The following is a 20,463-nucleotide window of genomic DNA, read 5'->3' as shown; positions in this document are numbered from 1 at the left end:
AGCCACACACAGTTTTATACTTCATATTTAGCCATTGCTTCTACAGATGTTGGGAGCATGCGCTGAGAAACCTTCAGCTTTTATTAAATGACGTCTGAAAGAATGAAGGTCTGGTCTGGCCCTCACGGGCTCTTGGGCTATAACATCATAAATAATCCAGCGTTTGCGGAATTTAAGTATGACAAAATTGGAGAGTAATTCGTATACCAAGAAATACTAATACAAAGAAATCCAATTTTTTTAAATAACTAGGTCTAACAAAACGGTCTGATAGCTACGTTGTTGTAATATAGGTAATGGTTAACCCCTATTTCGACGACCCCTATTTCGTCGCGATATATATACATATACTAGCTGACTCGGCAAACGTTGTCTTGTCGCTAAACGCTACTGAAAAAAGGGGTTGGTGGTAGAAGGGTGAAAATTTTGGGTTGTATGTATTTTTCAAAGCCAAATCATAATAAAATAAAAAATAAATAATTTATCTAAAAATTGACTACCCTTAACATTTAGGGGGATGAAAAATAGATTTTTTTCGATTCCCAGACCTACCCAATATGCACACACAATTTCATGAGAATCGGTCAAGCCGTTTTGGAGGAGTTTATGTTATGTATATTATATATTTATGTGTTATTTGCTATGGTCTATATTGTTACGTAAGGACGACTTTATTGCGTCTGATTGGTAATTAGCAGATATCGTTAGTGTTAATTAGGTAAAGATCTAGAAACGTCTCATTTGTCCTCTTCAGATTCTATTCCTATTCTGGTCTTATTTGATTTGAATATTTGTCGACGCAATATATATTTTATATAATACAGTAGGTATTTACGTAAATGTTCCTGTTATTCCATACTTCCATATCACTTGAATTTCCGGTCACTAACGGACCACAGATACACATCAATCATATATCCCAAATTTTGATACAAAATAAATAATATAATTTAAATAAAGAAAGAAAAAAAAAATAGTTTTTCGTACTATAATTTATGAGATATACTAATCATCATCATCATCATCATATACTAATATATTATATTTTATTACTTCATTTCTCTAGTTTCCAGCTTCATTGTAATGTTGACCACGACAGGCTCGCTAAGCGTCTGGATATAACACCTATCCTTTTTTATTTCTTTGGTTCATAGGATTGAAATCAAAGAGCATCTGATATATTATTAAATATATTACCAGTGATAAAGATATATATGATACATAATATTATAGTAGCTTAGCCGTACTATGCGAATTCGTTTCCATTACCTTTTTTCGTCTTAGGACTGGCGTACACTATCACACTGAGATATATACGTTAAAGAATCTTTGATATAACGAGGCGGTTTCGTTTCAAAGTCTTAAGCTAAGTTATCTGATTTAATAATATTAGATCATATTAATCAATGGTGCTGTGTATATCTACGTATCACTAAGTATTCGTTACGTGTGAAATAAAATATCTGTATTTTTTAAACAAGTTATAATTTAATAATGTACAGAGACTAGTAGAACTCACGTCACAATGTATGAACTAAAGATATGACCGTACGATCGTGTACGCCGACCCTCGGCGGTCGGTCTCACATAATATAACTAAGCTTAACATAACCAGCTGATTCTTAACAAACATTTGTCTAAGTTAACTAATCGCGTTCACAAACTTTTCTATAAAGAAAAATCTCTTGCGATATTATAATAAACGGTCTTAGGCACTGCTTTCTCACGAAAGTTGGGTCAAGACCTTACTAATATGTAGTAATATAATGAAATTCTTTTGAATTATTCAATTTTTTATATATCCGGCCTAATATACGTTTAAATAAGAATATACATAACATATTTTTAATAGTACATAATAGTAACATACAATATTGAATATATAGGAAGACGTCCCCATTCGTATAATCCATTTTAGTACAATGTAGACAAATTTGTAAAAATAGTTTGAAAGTTTTACATTCATAGTAACAAGCTCTTACAGAAAGATCTTGTAACGAATTATATACATTCTAATAAAACGATACTAAACATGGTGTAACACAGCACATGAAATGCTCAAGTATTGGCCCAATTTAATATGAAATTCACGACAATGGCTCATCTAACGAAACAATTAAATCATTTATATATGACTCACTAATTCAATTTTTATACAGTCACAAGGTTTTGATTAATTAACACAATTTAATGGCTTTCATTTGTGCATTTGTGCCCGTGTCACATAGAGAGGACACAAATTAGATTGATTTGTGTGGTTAAGACAACAGTCTCAATATAATTTTGAAAACCGACAAAATAGTCAGACTTTCATTATTAAGTCACGATATTTAGGAAATTTTATTTAAATTTCTATGCGACATTACCAAGAAATATGTCATCGACAGATAAACATTTCAATAATATTACAATTGACATGTTTATTATCACTTCAATTGATAAGAGACTTCAAAGGAATATTAAAGTTGATTGACAATGTTTTAGGGCAAGTACATTGCACTCTACAATATGTAAGAAAATGATAATTAGTTTAAAATGATTAACAGCATTTTACATATAAAATAGAATTTAAAAATCATAGATAAACTTACTTTATGAGATATAAAAATTTAGGATTTAAAAATTTACACAGTTTAGAATACAGATAACATAAAGAAAAATAGATGACAAATACAAGTAAAGCTACGATGCTGTTAATCATATATGTAACATATGAACAGAGATTACATACGTATAACGCATGAAGTACTGTTGAAACAGCGACGTTGTACTACATTTCAATAGAACTTGGAATTATATCTTTTGTAGTATTTCAAAAATAGTCACTCTGGTATAAATTCTATTGAAACGTACTACAGCAATGATTATATGTGATCAATTTCAGTACACAGATTTATTAATTGTTTTATAAGTACTTTGTACTCTGTCGCTTCGAAGTCAGTGCGTGACCGCACTAACCCCAGAGCGGCAGCAAGAAAGACAGCATACTAATTAAACTTTTATTTCATACTGTTTAAAGCTTATATTCCTATTTACGGAGTTCTGATCGCCGTCTTGTGTTATAGTAAACAAAGATTGTAAATTGCAAACTACCCTCAGATGTACAATAACTTAGAACAATTTTGCTTTAAGATAGTTTTTAAGTATACAAAGTTATTTGTCGTTATCTATAGATAAACTAATTGAATTTTATTATTATGATTGGTTTAATAGTAATGGTTACGTCCGCCGCTCTGGAGTCAGTGCGTGTCCACAATAACTCCAGAGCGGCGATAGTAAAGTGGTCACGTTGGCTGAGGTGAACATAGAGGGGCCTTCTCGTTCAGAGTCCCGAGTGGGACGAGTGGAGAGTGGGTCCTCGGGCAGAGGTGGTGGTGATGTGGGTGGTGGTACTTCATCAGGCGACGTTGATGGGGTTACTACTTTGACGAATTTTCTCGAACAGATTCTCACTGTCGCTGTCGCTGTCGTACGCCTGGAAGATAACGGGGATATTAGAATTGTTATGTTATGTTAAAATATTTTAGAAAATAACAAGTGATATTGTGCTACTGATATGTTTTCAATGTAGAATGTGTAATATAAGAATCATTGAGTTAACTCATAAAAATAAAATTTTATATTTTCGGACCGTCAAGTTGTCAGTGATAACGCAAAATACGTACCAACTACGAACTATGAATTTCGAACGTTAATAACAACCGCCCAAGCGTTTATCATTCTATCTACTTGTTAGTTGAAAAATCGAATTAGACATTAACTTCATTATAAAGATCTTGTCAAACGAGATTAAGCTGTAGCAATGAAAGTTAAAGAAAGTTAGCAGTAGAAAGTTAAATAATGGAAATACTGTTCCGTTCATGAACGTCGGTATCAATTAAAGATCAGATACCATTTGCTCGTTTGATCCTCTTGTTACAAAAAAAAAAAAAAAACAATCAAGTTATTCAAATATAATCTATGACAGGCGTGTGTGAGTTTGTCCTTGTGTGTGTATGAGAGTGTATGTGTATGCGTGCGTGCGTGCGTACGTGCATGCGTACATGCGTGTGTCGTGTGTGTGCGCGTGTGCGATGGCGAGCGCCTGCGGACTCACATCGTCGTCGCTGTCGCTGTCGCCGCCGTGCGCGAGCAGCGCGGCCAGGCGCGAGTCGCGCGCGAGGCGGCGCGGCGTGCGGCCGGCGTAGTCGCGCTCGGCCGCGCGCGCGCCGCGCTGCAGCAGCAGCTGCGCCGCGCGCGCGTCCGCCCTCCGCGCCGCCACGTGCAGCGCCGTCCAGCCCGCCAGGCCCTCCTGCACACAGTCGATCCTCCGTTACTTACCGCCATTACGGTACATTTATACGACTAGGTCGGCAAACCAGCGTCCGACACGCCTAAGGCAAAGCAATTACCGCAAGCGTGTTGCCGACCTTACCGCCGATCCTCCCCACGAGCTCTGGTCACCTTACTCGCCATAGTGATAGAACACTGATTGAGAACAGTCTTATTTAACTGTGATCTTCTGTAAGATTTTGAGAACTTACTTAAATATTATTTGGATCGCTTGCAGCTTGTAACGACAGTACATTTTTATCATTATAAAGTTTTCAATGATTCTTTGAATGGAATGTGGTCCTTAAAATTCAAAATTTACTGTTAGTGTTCTAATAAGTCAAATCATAAATATGATTAACTAACATCCAAATTGTTATCACTTTGTTATCTTGTTTGTTTTTTTTAAAATAGTATATGATCTTCAAAACTCAAACTGCAATTAAGAATTGTAATTAATTAAGCTCTGTAAATTGTAATCAGTAAAAAGACCGTGTTCATTTAAGTGGCAATTTGGCAGCATTCTAATTTAATATATACGACTACAATTAATTTATAATAAGTCCTACGAAAACGCAAACAAATTCAACCCTCCACGAATAAAATGTATCATCATCATCATTACAGCCTATACAGTCCACTGCTGGACATAGGCCTCCACAAGTTTACGCCAAAAATAACGTGAACTCATGTGTTTTGCCCATAGTCACCACGCTGGGCAGGCGGGTTGGTGACCGTAAATAAAATGTATGACAAACATTTATTACACAAAACTAATGACATTATTAGAATCGTTCAAAAGGAAAATGTATGGTTTTTTTCAATGAAACATCTCACGGCCGGAGTACTCTGGGGTTAACCCACTCTGGGCGCAAGGTTGCCAAGCGCTAGACACGTGAAACGAAAAACCCTAAGCCGTGTGTGATTAGATTAGACAGAACAACTCACTGATAGGGGGCTTTCCTACATTATCGCAAATATGCTATAGAGATACTTGTTATCAATATATTTATATTTTTGACGCCACTCTTGTGAAAAACAAAATAGATCCATATCTATCTGGCTCATCCATATCTTGCTGGACATCCAGCAAGTGAAACAATCCACTTCATCATTAAACAAAGTTACGTTTTAATTGGGAAATAAATTGTCTAAAATGAATATGACGGCAGCATTATTTATGATTTGATTGAACGGGCCAATGTGTCGGTCATCCGTTTAATTAATAACAATTGTTGACTTCGTACCTTGGCGTTGACGTCAGCTCCGAAGTATATGAGCGTCTGGAGCGCCTCGATGTGGCCCGCACTGGCCGCCAGATGTACGCACGTCTGACCTGGAACAAGGAACGACACACATTCAATATGGTCCATTTAACAGGCATAAAATCTTCGTGTGTAAGATTTTCACACGGTTTTAGATTAGGGATCAGTGTTACAAATAAAGGTCGAACTGCAAGTTATTTAACTTAAAACCACAATGACGTCATTAGGATGCAAACAGTAGGTAAATATACCAAAATCTGTATGGCAAAATAGCTCTTTAATAAGAGAGTAACATAAATAGGCAGTCTGGTATCACTGTACAAATCTAAGATGCACTTTTTACTATTATCAAGTCATTTTTACTACAACTAACAATTTTCCTTTTGATCAAGTTTTTTTTTTCATACGCACATATAAAAAAAAAAGAAAAAAATTAACGAAATTAAAGCTCTCCTACGTTTCGTTGCTCGAGGGGCCTCGGATGATCGTCAGACTTGTTTGAGGAAAATTGTCAGATTAATAATTAGGTTTTTTCGCTTGTCATATTTTATAGGAACCAAATCAAATATATAACAGAGATTTTAAAAAAATATCAGATTTAATTAACGTACCTCTGAGAAGAGGAAAACCGCTTTAAGTTCAACAATGATCACGTTTCTACCTAAATATTTAAAATAACCGAATACCAAAAGGAATGTTATCTAAATAGACAGGACGTAGCCAATTAGACAAATTAAAACAAAGAGAATGTTCTGCATGTAAAGTTTACATAATAACTTTGAATGTTGGATGAACTGTAGTATTCTTTTAGTATTGGACTCTAAATGAGATGAAAGTTACTAAGATTTGAAATGACGTATTTAGCTTTGATTAATCACATTACCAACAAAAAAAGAGTATAAATAATTTAGTATGTCATTTTATTTATTTTAGCGCTACATTCAATTTAGTGTGACGATGTAGCCTATAACCAACGGACAAATAGAACGCTTTTTATAACACCTCATTTGTCTAAATGTGTAATATGTAGTAGTTAGGCAGATATGAGGGAACAGATGAACATACCATACATACATACATGGACTGCTAAAATTGTAACCCTTCTTTTGGCTTTGGCGTAGTAGGGTAAAAGTCAACACTTCTTGAAATGGTCGTACGCGTCAGTGATGGATTCAAGGTTAGATCTACGATAGATCGACAAAGTGGAAAAAAATATTTAAATAAAATATGAATCAGAAAACTTTTATAATACATATATAATTGTGTTTGCTCGCAAACGAAAAAAAAACCGACTTCAATTACATCGACAAGTAATACAACGTAGATCGACGAAAAAATAGTCAAGCAACTACGCGTTATTAAAGATTACTCAAAAAGTAGTTATCAAATCTCGATAAAATTTATATGTGACCACATGATAAACACCAGCTTTCGATTAAATTAAAAATTATCAAAATCGGTACACCCAGTAAAAAGTTATTACGGATTTTCGGGAGTTTCCCTCGATTCCTCTGGGATCCCATCATCAGATCCTAGTTTCCTTATCACGGTACCAAACTAAGGATATCCCCTTTCCAACAAAAAAAGAATTATCAAAATCGGTATATCCAGTAGAAAGTTATGCGGTATAATACAACGTAGGTCGACGAAAAAAGCGTCAAGTAAAAACACATTATTAGATATAACTCGAAAAGTAGTTGTTAGATCTCAAATAAATTTAAATGGGACCAATTGGCACACACCACCTTTCGATTAAAATAAAATTTGTCGAAATCGGTCCACACGGGCAAAAGTTCTGATGTAACATACATAAAAAAAAAAAAAAAATACAGTCGAATTGAGAACCTCCTCCTTTTTTGGAAGTCGGTTAAAAAGACGGGATCTCAAAGCGGATGTACGGAAAGTAATTATTCACGTAAATCATTGCTTTTAAGAAGTTTAGTCCGCTCTATCGCCATTCCATTCCGAAATCAGTCGTGAATGTTGGAAACAGTCCAAAGCTATTTGCGAACGCTATGAAAATAACCGGCTGTGTTCCAAACTTTTTTACTTTAAGAATCGGGAGCAACTCTGAAATTCCGTTTTATTTTAAGAGTTAAAATAATAATAGACATTCTTTTAAAATAATAAAACGCCGTTTCATCTCGACGGAATATCCCTCGAGTCATGTGATTCTAATTTGCAACGATGACTCCAAAATAATTTCAATATTTGAATAGACAACGGCGCGTGCAAATATGAGTAATTCGAGCAATGAAACGTTACAAATTATTATCACGTACCGTGTCTACTACACCAAATAGAAATACAACTCTTAGAAGCTTTAAATTTATTCATTTCATTTGAATAATTTCTTAAGGATTCACGGCGACCGAACCTACGTCACGGCAAACTGTTTTCCATAGTGTGAAACACACTTCGACGACACGTGGACATCGACTTTACTAGAAACATCGATATCTATTACAACCATACATATTTTAATCTATCGAATTTATTATCGACGACATTGTTTAGATTTAATCTTAAGAAAAAAAATCGATAGTAATTGCTATTACATAATAACAATACGTGGTTAGAGTCGTGATTTGTGTATGTTTAGTTTGCGAATAGTTTCCGTTTAGTCATAAATCGTCGTGCACCGGAGTAGTGTAGTAAGAGCACTACGCATGACACGAGGCTGTAAATATTCTGTGGTATTTAAATGTTACGTGCGGGTGCGCCGGCGACGACGGAGCGGAGCGGGGGAGGGAGCGGTGGGGTTTTCCCAACAATGTGACGACCGACGTGCCAGCGAACTGCCGTCGCCATATAAGGCTAACGATACATTTTCGATATTTCCGTAATAGTGAATCCGATTTTACATAAAACAAATTTCTGGACAATTCTTGTGTTTTAAAACTTAGCATTTTTTTAGTACAAGTCGCGAATAGATATAGTTAATGTTTATGTTTTGCATCGAATGTTTTCTTACGCCATGAGCTACGTTGAATACAAATATTTGGCCTTGTCGCGCACGAGCCGTGACAAATGATGAAATTTTCATGATAAACATACAAGTCAAGAACATGAAAAACCAGGTCGAAAACTGGAAAAACCCGACGCACAATAAAAATATATAAACTGATAACGTCTGCTGGTAGTGCGGTATGTGGCGTTCAATTACAAATAAACGAACGATTAATTAGATCCGGCGGCGATTGGAGATAGTTTAGCCATTTCAAACGAACGAACAAAGAACGAATCGCATTACGATGTTCATATCGATTCTTTAAAATGCAAATGTATGGATATCTAACTTCTCTTTATCGATCAAAACATCAGCTAGCTAACAAAAAAAAAATCCATTATGCTTGGCTCAACCTCAATATACTTAAGTGCCGTTATCAAAGTACGTCTTCTGCCTTTCATTACAATGTATGATAAACAAACTACACAATGTACAAATGTTCAATGAGTTTGATTTGAATCACGTCAGAATTATCAGGCATTGTGTGGAAGTACTTATAATAATTTATCGCTATGGGAATTCCAAGTAAAGTAATTAAATTTTAAAATAAATATCACCTGTTATGTATTTATTGTTTTACAGATATTATTATTGACAAAAAAAAAAACCGGATCGAGTGGTGATTTATCTTTTATTGCGTGTCAGGGATCGTCTTCGACCACGAAAGTGTACGCAAGTTGCTGGAGGACAAATGGCGGTTAATACGGACTTAATGAACTCGAGTGCGTTTCAAGTACGGTTTATTATAGGCGAACGACTAGCTAAACAATAAATGTGTCAATCGAAAGTTGAAACTTTAACGTAGCATTCAATTAAGGAAAAACAAACTAAAAGAATAGTATAGAGAAAATAATTTCAAACATCAAAGCTATTATTAAAACAACTAATATTAACAACGATTCGACTACTCTATAAGAAGTTACAGGAACAAAAAAATTAAGTAAACAAAGATACCAAGCGCAATTATATGGAGTAAAAGTAAGACGGCGCATTTATATAATCGGGCGATAGCAGTAAAGCCTGGTGGGATTTCCGTCGCGGTGAATGCTTTGTATCTCGAAGGTGTACTTTCACGTGGGTATAACCCAGAGAATCATCGTTCCGGTGAACATTGTCCTAAAGCGGCTGCAGAACGTCCGCGCCGTTTCGTCGACCTCTGCGGTTTTCCTGGACAAATTATTTCGTGCTGGTTTCCCTTGACGTTTCGGACTAACTGAACATCTGACACCATTGCATAAACAGCTAAACGATGTACTTAAAATTTTATTATATAACATTCTGCGACAAGTATTGCACCGAATATGATATTGATTGATTGCAATCTTTATTATGCGCTAACCATACAAATATAAAAGAAAAACCCGTGACTTCTTTACGTTCACGTAACGGCGTAACCACATACCAATTAGCGCTCAGACGGGGGTAAACCAGGCGTTTGGTTTGACGAATAGGCACATGCTTTCACTGCGAGCCGGTTCGTTTTGTTACGCGAGCGAATTTGGGAATACCCACGGGTCGTCGTGACCGCGCTCGGACAACCTACCGCAAATATACTTCGCTCTCTGTTCGGTATCTTCGACATTTACATGGGTTATTCCAAATTTATCTTCACATTAAAACTGGTAAAGCGCAGGTGTGTTAATAATCCCATTTAAATTGATACTTCCGATAAGAATCACATATCTAAGGGGACGATGTTAATACTTAGGATTTTAATATATAATAACGAGGTTACAGGTGGGTAAATCCGTATGCAAATAAAGAACACAGCTGAAAGTGTTACCGCGAGAATAAAACATTGTATAAAGTCGGAAAAACCGAACGTAAGTTTATTATTTCGACAGGTATTTATAAACAACAGGGAAATCCAAATTTACTTTTGTATCTGTTTTGTTTGCCGTGAGAATTATTTCGTGTTATTTTAATTTACATGGATATATTTTATCGCGTATGCATTGTAAGTTACATAGTTTAAGAAACTAAATTTGATGAGTATTTTCTTTTAAGCTAGTTTATCGAACGACTTATAAGTCAAGTTTTAGAAAATTCTTTGTAAGCGAGGCACTATGACATACACAAATGCTGCTTATAGGCTATTACTCGTAAATTATGTTTGTGTTATTCAAAAAATGATTTGGAAAATTCATAGCTGATTGTTGTACTAGCGATTGTCTGTCATACAATATTTGTAGTTAGATAACATAATTTGTGAACATTCTTAAGCAAGTTTAGTTCAAACATTTGTTTATTAAAAATGAAAGCCAATATTTTATCTACATACTTGTTGTGGTACAATGGATTAGTTTTTGATTGGAAAGTGTTTAAATTTTCGTTACTATTATTGATTTTTAAAAAATTGGAGTCGTGTTTCTTTCCGATTCGTCTAAATAGAAACTTCATTTTGAATGAGTGGGAGATTCAGCTTAACTATGATTAATTTATTTAAGAAATGTTATAAATTAAAAAAAAATTTAAAAGAAGTTTGATGCCACGTTCGATAGGGACATTTTTTAATTTTGTCAGATGGGTTATCATCGATCAGTCTCAAAAGCATAGTAACTAAAAACTAAATACCGGTCATTTGCCAAAAAAATGATTAATAAGTACAACTATATCTTATCGTATAGTTACATGTTTAAATATTTAATTAATATGAGTATTAAATTAAATAAATCATTTCGTTATTTCATCTTTTCCGCAAACTAAACCGTTTTGTAAAATTTATTTAGAGTTATGATTCAAAGATTCAAGTCACTATTTCTAAGTAATTTGTATGACAAATCAGGGATGTTTGAATTTTACAAAACACTTGTATATATATATTTCGTATTATATTATAATTTTCCTGATGATGTGGGAATACGATGGCACGGCGGACCTTGGAACCGGAGTGACTGCGCGTAAGCAACGTCTGTATCGACTCGTTTCAATTACAATTCAATTCAAGATCCTAGTGAAACTGATTTTTTATCTGATGACGTGGTGTTGCGTGCTCGTCGCGATGGGTGATGCTCGAGAGGACAATGCCTCGTAGAAGGTGAACAGGGTTTGATATCCGCAAACCGCTTTTGTATCCGTTATGCAATTACAGCCATTGACATTCTATCGCTTTCCATCATCTCATTCACACGTTTAATGTCTCATGATATTGACCCTTAGCTGCTGTTAAACCAGTTGTAGAGAAATTTTTCCTGCTTGTAAGTTAGTTTAACTGAGGTAGGGCACAGCCGGAATTTCCTGCTCAAAATATGGAGCAGCCTGACTGTGGTAGTACCTCGACCTTACAGAAGATCACAGCTAAATAATACTGTTTCCAAGCACTATTGTGTTCCTGCTGGTGAGTAAGGTGACCAGAGCTCATAAATATAGTGGGATTCAGAGAGAGAGAGAGAGAATAATATCATCACTCATCATCGTCACATCAGCCTATCGCAGCCCACAGCTGGACATAGGCCGATAGATAAATAATGGCATAGAATAATTTTACAAAAAAATTTGGATACCGCCATCCGTCAAATAGCGTTGTCCACAACCAATAAAACAGGCCCTTAATAAATTAAATAAAAGATAACTTCGATAAATTACGCGTAAAAATTTAATATAAACCATTACATTTCTTAGAACGAGGAATTTGTTTACTGCTTTTTAAAAAGGCCTTTAACGTCTCCTATCTGAGGTCAAGACTCCTGAGCGATAGCGCATTTTGTAGAGATATCTAGTATATGAATAATAAAATATTTAACTTTAGCATTTGGAAATTTACAATATTATGTAATGACAATTGCTCTTAGTTATAAAGAAGGAATTAGTGTATTAATTTTTACAAAAAACAAAGGACTAGCGACCTCTGTCCGTCCATATTTTTTTACACCATAAATCCCACCATATAACCAACATATCATATACTAAAAACTCCTCCGAAACACGTTGCATTTTATGGTATAAGTATTATTCCGATCGGTTCAGTAGTTTTTGCATTATAACTGAAAAAAAAACGCCTCTCCATTTATTAGAAACCCTTTCCTTTCTTGTTATTCAAAAACCCTAATAAAGCAAAGCTAATCAAAACGTTATCAATTTTCGTTAGAAACAAAAATGATTTTAAAACAACAATAATAGGAAAACCGTAATTGGCATTTACTTGTGAATCACCGGTACGTAATATGCTATATGGAAAACAATTAAGGGCATTGCAGCGCTGGGATTTCCGTGTTGGCTAACTAAATGAATGACAAGACAGTTAAAAATGCACGTGTAAATGATGTAAACAAGCTTACATAATCTGGTAATTATATTTACTAGTGGCCTCCCAGAGGTCGAAATTCGACTATAATTAAAAATTTAAATTAAACAAAACGAAAAAATAATGAAAATAAAGAACCTTTTTTTTTTAATTTTCAATTTGACTACATATTTTGACAATTAACAAATGAATATAATATGCGTGTGTGTGTCAAATACACGGTAGTGTGTGTAATTTATTTTATTTATAACATATATTTTTATGCATAATAAAAAAAATGTTAGCGTTCTGCACTCTTTCGCTATTTTCGTAAAGAGGGGTACAAAGTTTTTGCTTCACGTTTTAATTAAAGATTAATAACTCCGTATCATTGGAGTAGTATTTAATAAAAAGATAGATGAATTGTATCTATAGATGGTTCAACTAAGGTAGGGCACAGCAGGAAATTTCCTGATCAAAATATGGAGCAAACCGACCGGGTAAGTAGCTCGACCTTACAGAAGATCACAGCTAAATAATACTGTTTTCAAGCAGTGTTGTGTTCCTGTTGGTGAGTAAGGTGACCAAAGCTCCTGGGTGGAATCGGGGATGGACTCGACAACGCGCGGGCGATGCTTCTGGTGTTGCAGATGTCTATAACCTACGGTAATTTCTTACCACCAGGTGAGCCATACGCTTGTTTGCCGACCTAGTTATATATAAAAAAGACATGCACGTAACACGCGAATGACCTGAAATATATGTACCTATTAACATGTTCTAATGGTCGACGGTGTTGATACGATTACGGATAACGGCTAATACATGCATTCATATTTCAGACGCTGGTACTATGTGGATTACTCAAAATATCTATATAATGTCTTTAAAATGTTCAAATGGTCGGAAGATTTTTGATTGGTTGATTTGATTGAAGACCCAGCTCTTTTATTAATATGAGACAATCTCTGACCCCGTGTCACCGCTGTAAGTGTAGTAGTGTGCCATGTAGCTGTATGTCACCTCTACTCTTCGTTTCAATTAAATGTCATTTATTTCAAATTCTTGTAACACAACACCATCGCATGATTTAGTTTTAAAGCGGGATAATTAAAAAAAATTCTGACAAAATATTTGGTTTTTAATACTTTGATTTACTTTAAAAGTATAGAAATGCATCGTTGATTTAGGAACGATAAAACCCGGACCTACATTGTGATAACGGAATTAAACGAAGGAGGAGTGACAAACGACCTAGCAACAGTAGCCACTAGCCATTATCTTTTCGATGACATCTGTTTTTATCATTGATAGCTGATACAGAGATAGGCGGTAAGATCGATAGGTGGTCTGTTTCGTAATAAACAAAAACAAATCTAAGAAGATACATACCTCGATAATTTTTCTGATTCAAAATGGTTGACAGCTTCCTTTGCGCCTGTTCCGGTACTGGCGATAGAAGCGCTTGTAGGCACTCGAGGTGGTTTCCAATCACTGCCTTATGAAGTGGCGTTTCTCCTTTCACGTCTCTGGTGGCTAGGGAGGAGCCAGCGCGGATTAGCATCCTAGTGACCACGGCGTGACCGCTCATGACCGCGAGGTGGAGGGCCGTGTGGCCATAGTCATTAGGGACATCCAGCCACGCCTTGTCAGGACACACCCTAATCAGGGTACCCACTGACTTTTCACAGCCGTGAACTGCTGCGATGTGGAGTTGCCTACAAAAATTATTAGTATTAATTAATATTTATTACATCTATTTATGCTTTTTCGTGCTATAGAATGTGTAGGAGAAGGATGTTAGTTATCTTAATTAGCTTAATAGTTTAAGCTGACTAATGTGTGTGAACAATTATATATAATATACATTCAATACATATCTATACTAATATTATAAAGAGGAAAGATTTGATTGTTTATTTGCATTGAATAGGCTCCGAAACTACTGAACCGATTTGCAAAATTCTTTCACTGTTGGGAAGCTACACTATCCGCGGGCGACATAGGCTATATTATATTTAAACAAAAAGGGAAAAAAAATATTTTGAAATTTTTGTTATATACCCGTGGGAAGCCGAGGCGGGATGATAGTAAATTATATTTTTGTAAAAAGTTCCGACGTATTTTATACCACAATATGTTGAACTAGATCATTATATCATTCGCCTTTTAAATGATAATTAATAATGATAAAGATTTGTAAAATTTATGTTTATAAATAAAACTTATTAGTTAAATTCTACTAATGTAATTATTACGAAGATAATAGTTACCATTATAAACAATTACTAAGCAATTACTAATAATTCCATACAGCTCCTAGCTTGGGTTAATGTGTCAATATAAAAAAGTTTGTTTATTTTTTTGCGAACACGGAAATAATAACACGAAACGGATTTTTTTTTTTTTTCTATTAGCAATTTTATCAAGGAAGTTATACAACTTCCTCGGGTTACTAAATATGTATTTTTTCTTCATCAAGATGGAAGCTGTGATCTAACACAACAAACATTCTGATGAAAATATGAAATGTAAGTGTACATGAGTAAAATAACGGGAGATGTATAGTTAAAGAAAAAACAGTTCTTGTCGTAATAAACATCACATCGGTAGCTTTGCGCGGGAAATCCAGTCTATTGACCCTTTATAAAAATTGAGAAGACTTACATATGTCTACTTTTTAACCGATTTCTACAAATTCCAATGATTTTTAATTATTCTAGTACTACATTCTTAAAATAAGTTATTATTTACGTTCAAATATTCATTAATAATAATAATGAAACATTAATGGTCAAAATTATATTCTAATATAATTGTAGCTATATTCTGTATTATGAAATTACATATTCTACATAATTATATAGCAATTTATGCTATCAGGGTGTTCTGTACAAAAGTGTTAAACATTCAATAACAAATGAATAATCTGAAAATACATGAAATTATCAAAGACAACTGTTATCATAGAGAGAGTGTGTATTGATTCTAAAATATACAGAAGATGGTATCAATTGTTTGTTGTTGATAAAGATTTAAACAACTTAAGATTTCAATAAATTTTCCATTGACAAATAACTATGTTATTCCCATTAGTAATATAGGATGGTAGACATCACACACTAGTGGAATAGTGGCCGTAAATATACAGCATGTTGAGCACCTGACATAGGCATTAGTTACATTATTAACTTTTTTTTTAAGTTTATGACAAGATAATTCTGCGGTGCGACAAAGCTAGCTCTCCGGTCTTGCGGCTCTATGGGTAAAATACATGAGTTCGCGCCATTTTTGGCGCGAACTTAGGGATGCCTATATCCAGCAGTGGACTGTGATAGGCTAAAGTGACAACAAGACAATTGAAAACGCATTAAATATTGAATAACACTGCATACATATTTATAGTTAAATATTTTTCAAACATTCTTGATTAAAATATATTTCAAACAGTATGGGTCAATATAAATTAAATTGAATACTATTTACCTAATTCAAGGTAGCTACGATTTCATCTTAACAAAGGATATGATGTAGTAGTAGGATATGATCTATTATGAGCTGATAGTTATTCAAATAAAATAAAACTAGATAAAAAACATTGCATTTTACATCAATCAACATTATAAATAATATTTTTTTGTGGAATATTTATTTATTCCATTTTATTTTTAATTAATTAATTAATAATTAATTTATAAATGCTTCACACTCAACGGATCCCCCAGTAGGATTTTCTCCCGTGTTGGAGGTCCGGAAACACAAACACAACGCCCAGACCACGACTAATCTATACGGTCGATACAAATGTCTGTCGTGAGCGGGAATCGAACTCGCGATCGCCAGCGCAACAGCCAGTGCTATTACCACTGCGCCAACGAGTCGTCAAAATTACGATTTTAATATGATAATGCTTTTAAGCTTACATCATTCATATTAACATGTATTATGTCATTAATATTTGTCTTCGAGCCTTTTTGCAAGTGTGCGTGTATTTACAAAAAAGTTGTCTGTGGTCGTTGCTGTAGCAATATACCTCATTTAATATTCACACACATGAAATATTGTCGGATGAAGATTAAGTTTATCTTATATTAATATGTACAGGAAGTTTTGAGTTGTTCGAAATGAGGAAGTCCAAGTGTGTAAAATTATTTGTTTGTTTCCTACAATTAATTAAGTATAATACATGTTTATAATATTTCACGTTATTAATGATATTTTTACCAACTTAAAAAAAAATTAGAAACTTCTCAAATCAACTGTATGTATACCTCATAATTTTTTAATAGGATGTACCAATTTTGACAATACAAATATATTTGTTTCTTTTCAAATATATCTCAAACAAATTTAATATGGCTTGTTGTTAATCTAAAGGCCATATTAAATTTGATGGAAATCAGACGAGCACTTTTTGAGTTATCCGCAATAATGCATATTTAATTGATTATTAATAATAACCCCCTTTTTTAAAATTTGTTTTTATTTTCATTTTTTTGACATATTAAACAGTTTGTGTATAGTGAATTTGACAATGATATTACAATGACATTTTATTTATTCAATAACTAGCTGTGCCCACAACTTTGTTCGCGTGGAATTTAACAAAATAGTTATTGTTCAGTTATAAAAAAAAACTAAAATATAACTAGCCTAAGTTACTCCTTATTACATCAGCTATATGTCAGTGAAAGTCCCTTCAAAATCGGTCCAGCCGTTTCAGAGATTAGCTGGAACAAACAGAGAGATAGACAGACAAAAATTGTAAAAAAAAAGGTTATTTTGGTATATGTACTGTGTTTACATACATATGAATTTAGTAAAATGTGGTTATTTTAATTTTACAAACAGACACTCCAATTTTATTTATTTGTATAGAAGATTAGTAGGATATTTAGTTTTGAATTTCATTGTACTATTTTTAAATATATGTATATATGTGATGTAATGATTTTAAAGACACTTGCTTCATGACATAATGATTTAATAATAATTCAATATGTTTTATATGTATTCTGTGGATATGTAACCTATAAAATAAATAAATAAATAAAATTATTCTTTCAAATACCTCTATATTAATTTATTGTATTAAGTACTGGCTGATGTAAATTGAAGTGTTTTTTATTTTTTTTAATGAAAACAGTTTTTTATATGAAAAAAAATGTTGATATAATGTATGTTTGTTAAAAATATGTATTTTTAAATGTTCTAAACTAAGTTATATATTTTCATTTTGTAATTTTCTGTTTACACAGAGACACTATTAGTTTCAACACTAAAAGTTTACTTATTAATGGCAATAAAAGGCTATTGAGAAAAATAATTAGTTTCCATGTGTTGGAATGTGAACCTTATGCAAGAACAGTTAATGATAATTATTGTCTGTGTCATATTTATTTTTACTTCCCATGCAGATGTCATATTATTATTATGACTGTGATTATTAATAGGAAACATAAGGTAAAGTAAACATAAATTATCACTTCTATATCATGTTCAAACTTGTTTCATGTTGTTGTCATAATCTTCTAATAAGTCAGAAAGAAATAATAAGAAATAATGAGAAGGTAACTTACGTGTCTCCATCATCATCCTGCTGGAACAATATTGAAAGGGGTGGGATATCTTGGTTCTTTTGCTGTGTGGTCTCGCTCTCAATAACTATTAAGGGCGCCTGGGCCGTGGCCGTGGGCGTGGGATCACTTAGATTTACATTTGACATGCACTCAGACAAGCACAGATCCACTCCACTGTCGAGCTCTGGATATTCACTGATCACTTTTTTGTTTTTGTCACTATCCACTGGTTCATCTCTCGTGTCCAAGTTGTCTGACGACAACAGCTGTTCACTCAACGGTCCAGATAAAAATCCAGAGTCCGTCGTCTCGTCCTCGAAAATTTTTGTATCGCAAACTTTTTTGGCACTCATTTTGATTATCACAAATTAAATTTAATTACACAAACTAACTCAATAAAAACGTTATTATAGTTAGCAATGCTACAATAACATGTTTTGTAATGTATTGTTTTGCTCTCAAAGAAGCAACTGTATCGCTGCAAGTACGCGTGCGCAATGACAACGAACTGGCATCACCGCATCACAAAATGGAAAACGTATAATAGGTGTGTGAACGAGAATGAATGAGCTTAGTGTGTACGATAGCGTCGTTGCAACTTTGAACTTTATAGACGTCAACAACTGCGTAGAAGGGAATTTCACATCAATCGGATAATCTAAACAAAATATAATTGCTTCATATATATTGTGATTGGACTTTTAATACAAATACCTATTCTTATATCTCGATTTATTATAAAGTTTATACTAATTATATTTTAATATAATTCCTTTGCTGTTATTCGTGAAATAGTGAATCAATAATGAATGTTATAAGTATGCTAACATTTTTATAATGTAATGATATACGGTACTATATTTTATTAAAATAAAGTGTATACCACAGACATATAAGAGGAACAGACCGAAGGTGACAGCTACAAAACCGTGGCAACTATACAACACAGACACAGCTACACACACATCAACAATTCCAGGGCCGTATTCAGTACTTGTCAATTTATAAAATTACAAGACGCATTATCTTATTTAAAAAAAATTGATTGCAATTCCAATGTCTGGCTAAAATCGAAAACGGCTGGACCGGTTTGGCTAATTTTGGTCCTAAAATAATCGTATCAGTACAGAGAAAAAGGAAATTGTTAACATTTTGAATGGTGAGAAATATTGGAAAAGGTGTAGGTATAGGTTGTAAGTGTTGTTGTAGGCCTAAATTTAGTTGTAGATATAGGTTATAATTTTATTTATTCCAGCTCATAACTAGTTAAAACAGAACAACGTAAGTCGGGACAGCTAGTAATTTATAAATATGATGGAGTTGGAAAATATAAATGAAACTAAAAAGAATATACGAATTATTTATTTTTAAATAATACAATTTTTTTTAAATAATTTCGTTCGGTTAAGTTAGTTTGTTTTGCATCGTATTTACACCTTAAATCTACGTAAAACTTAATAATAATTCTAATTAATAAATGCAAGTGATTATAGTCATGATCTCTATTTTGCGAATCAAATGTGTCATAATTTAAATAATCACCGATATATGAAATCATAGAATTGTAATTAATATTTTTGCCTTTAATCATCTTTAAAATCTTCTCACATGATTGAATAATTTTAATCAGACCATCTGATGGATAAATCAAACCTCCTCTATCCTTTTTGTTTATTAGTGAACACAAGAAATTTTCTTTTACGCCTATCATTAATGATTGACAAATCGAACAATTTACTACTTTAATCACTTTCCTTGCAATAAATCCTGCAATATACACTGTTACGTGATATGTGTAATCATCTAATGGAGAATAAAGTACATTACTTAAAAAACAATCAACATCGTCTTCATTAATCTGACATAGATCCATCACATTTCTTTCGAAACTCGGGGTGGTTACATTAACAGCTTCAATGGTTTCTTTTGTTGAACTTACGGTCAGTATCTGATTAGGTACGTTAAAGCCTTCATTTTGTAGCTTAATTTTGGAATGTATAAGATTTTTCTTGTAAGCAGATTTAAATTGAATGACATTAGGGTTATCATTATAACCACCCCTCGCTCTCATTTTTC

At 33.6% G+C, this 20,463-nt stretch overlaps 1 protein-coding gene across 1 annotated transcript; it reads right to left on the bottom strand.

The window, feature by feature from the left end:
- Window positions 1–1,468: 1,468 nt before the first annotated feature.
- On the bottom strand, window positions 1,469–18,971 carry LOC123655957 (NF-kappa-B inhibitor cactus). The gene is made up of 5 exons (XM_045591693.1): window positions 18,388–18,971; window positions 14,201–14,526; window positions 5,559–5,647; window positions 4,097–4,291; window positions 1,469–3,475 (listed from the first exon to the last, which is right to left on the bottom strand). The coding sequence occupies exons 1-5, from the start codon at window positions 18,738–18,740 to the stop codon at window positions 3,398–3,400; spliced, it is 1,041 nt and encodes a 346-aa protein (XP_045447649.1). The 5' UTR covers window positions 18,741–18,971; the 3' UTR covers window positions 1,469–3,397.
- Between the last annotated feature and the right edge of the window lie 1,492 nt (window positions 18,972–20,463).

This window comes from Melitaea cinxia, chromosome 8, assembly GCF_905220565.1.
Source record: "Melitaea cinxia chromosome 8, ilMelCinx1.1, whole genome shotgun sequence".
In the NCBI taxonomy this organism is placed as follows: Eukaryota; Metazoa; Arthropoda; class Insecta; order Lepidoptera; family Nymphalidae; genus Melitaea; species Melitaea cinxia.
The sequence above is the reverse complement of the archived record's forward strand: the minus strand, read 5'-3'. Positions and strand labels throughout refer to the sequence as shown.

What these genes read in the sequence shown, in the direction of transcription:
- LOC123655957 (XM_045591693.1), bottom strand. Translation starts at nt 18,740, where the DNA reads ATGAGTGCCAAAAAAGTTTGCGATACAAAAATTTTCGAGGACGAGACG. An exon ending in GAATCAGAAAAATTATCGAG is followed by an intron (nt 5,648 to 14,200) that starts GTATGTATCTTC and finishes TCCTTGTTCCAG; the next exon opens with GTCAGACGTGCGTACATCTG. An exon ending in GAGCTGACGTCAACGCCAAG is followed by an intron (nt 4,292 to 5,558) that starts GTACGAAGTCAA and finishes GACTGTGTGCAG; the next exon opens with GAGGGCCTGGCGGGCTGGAC.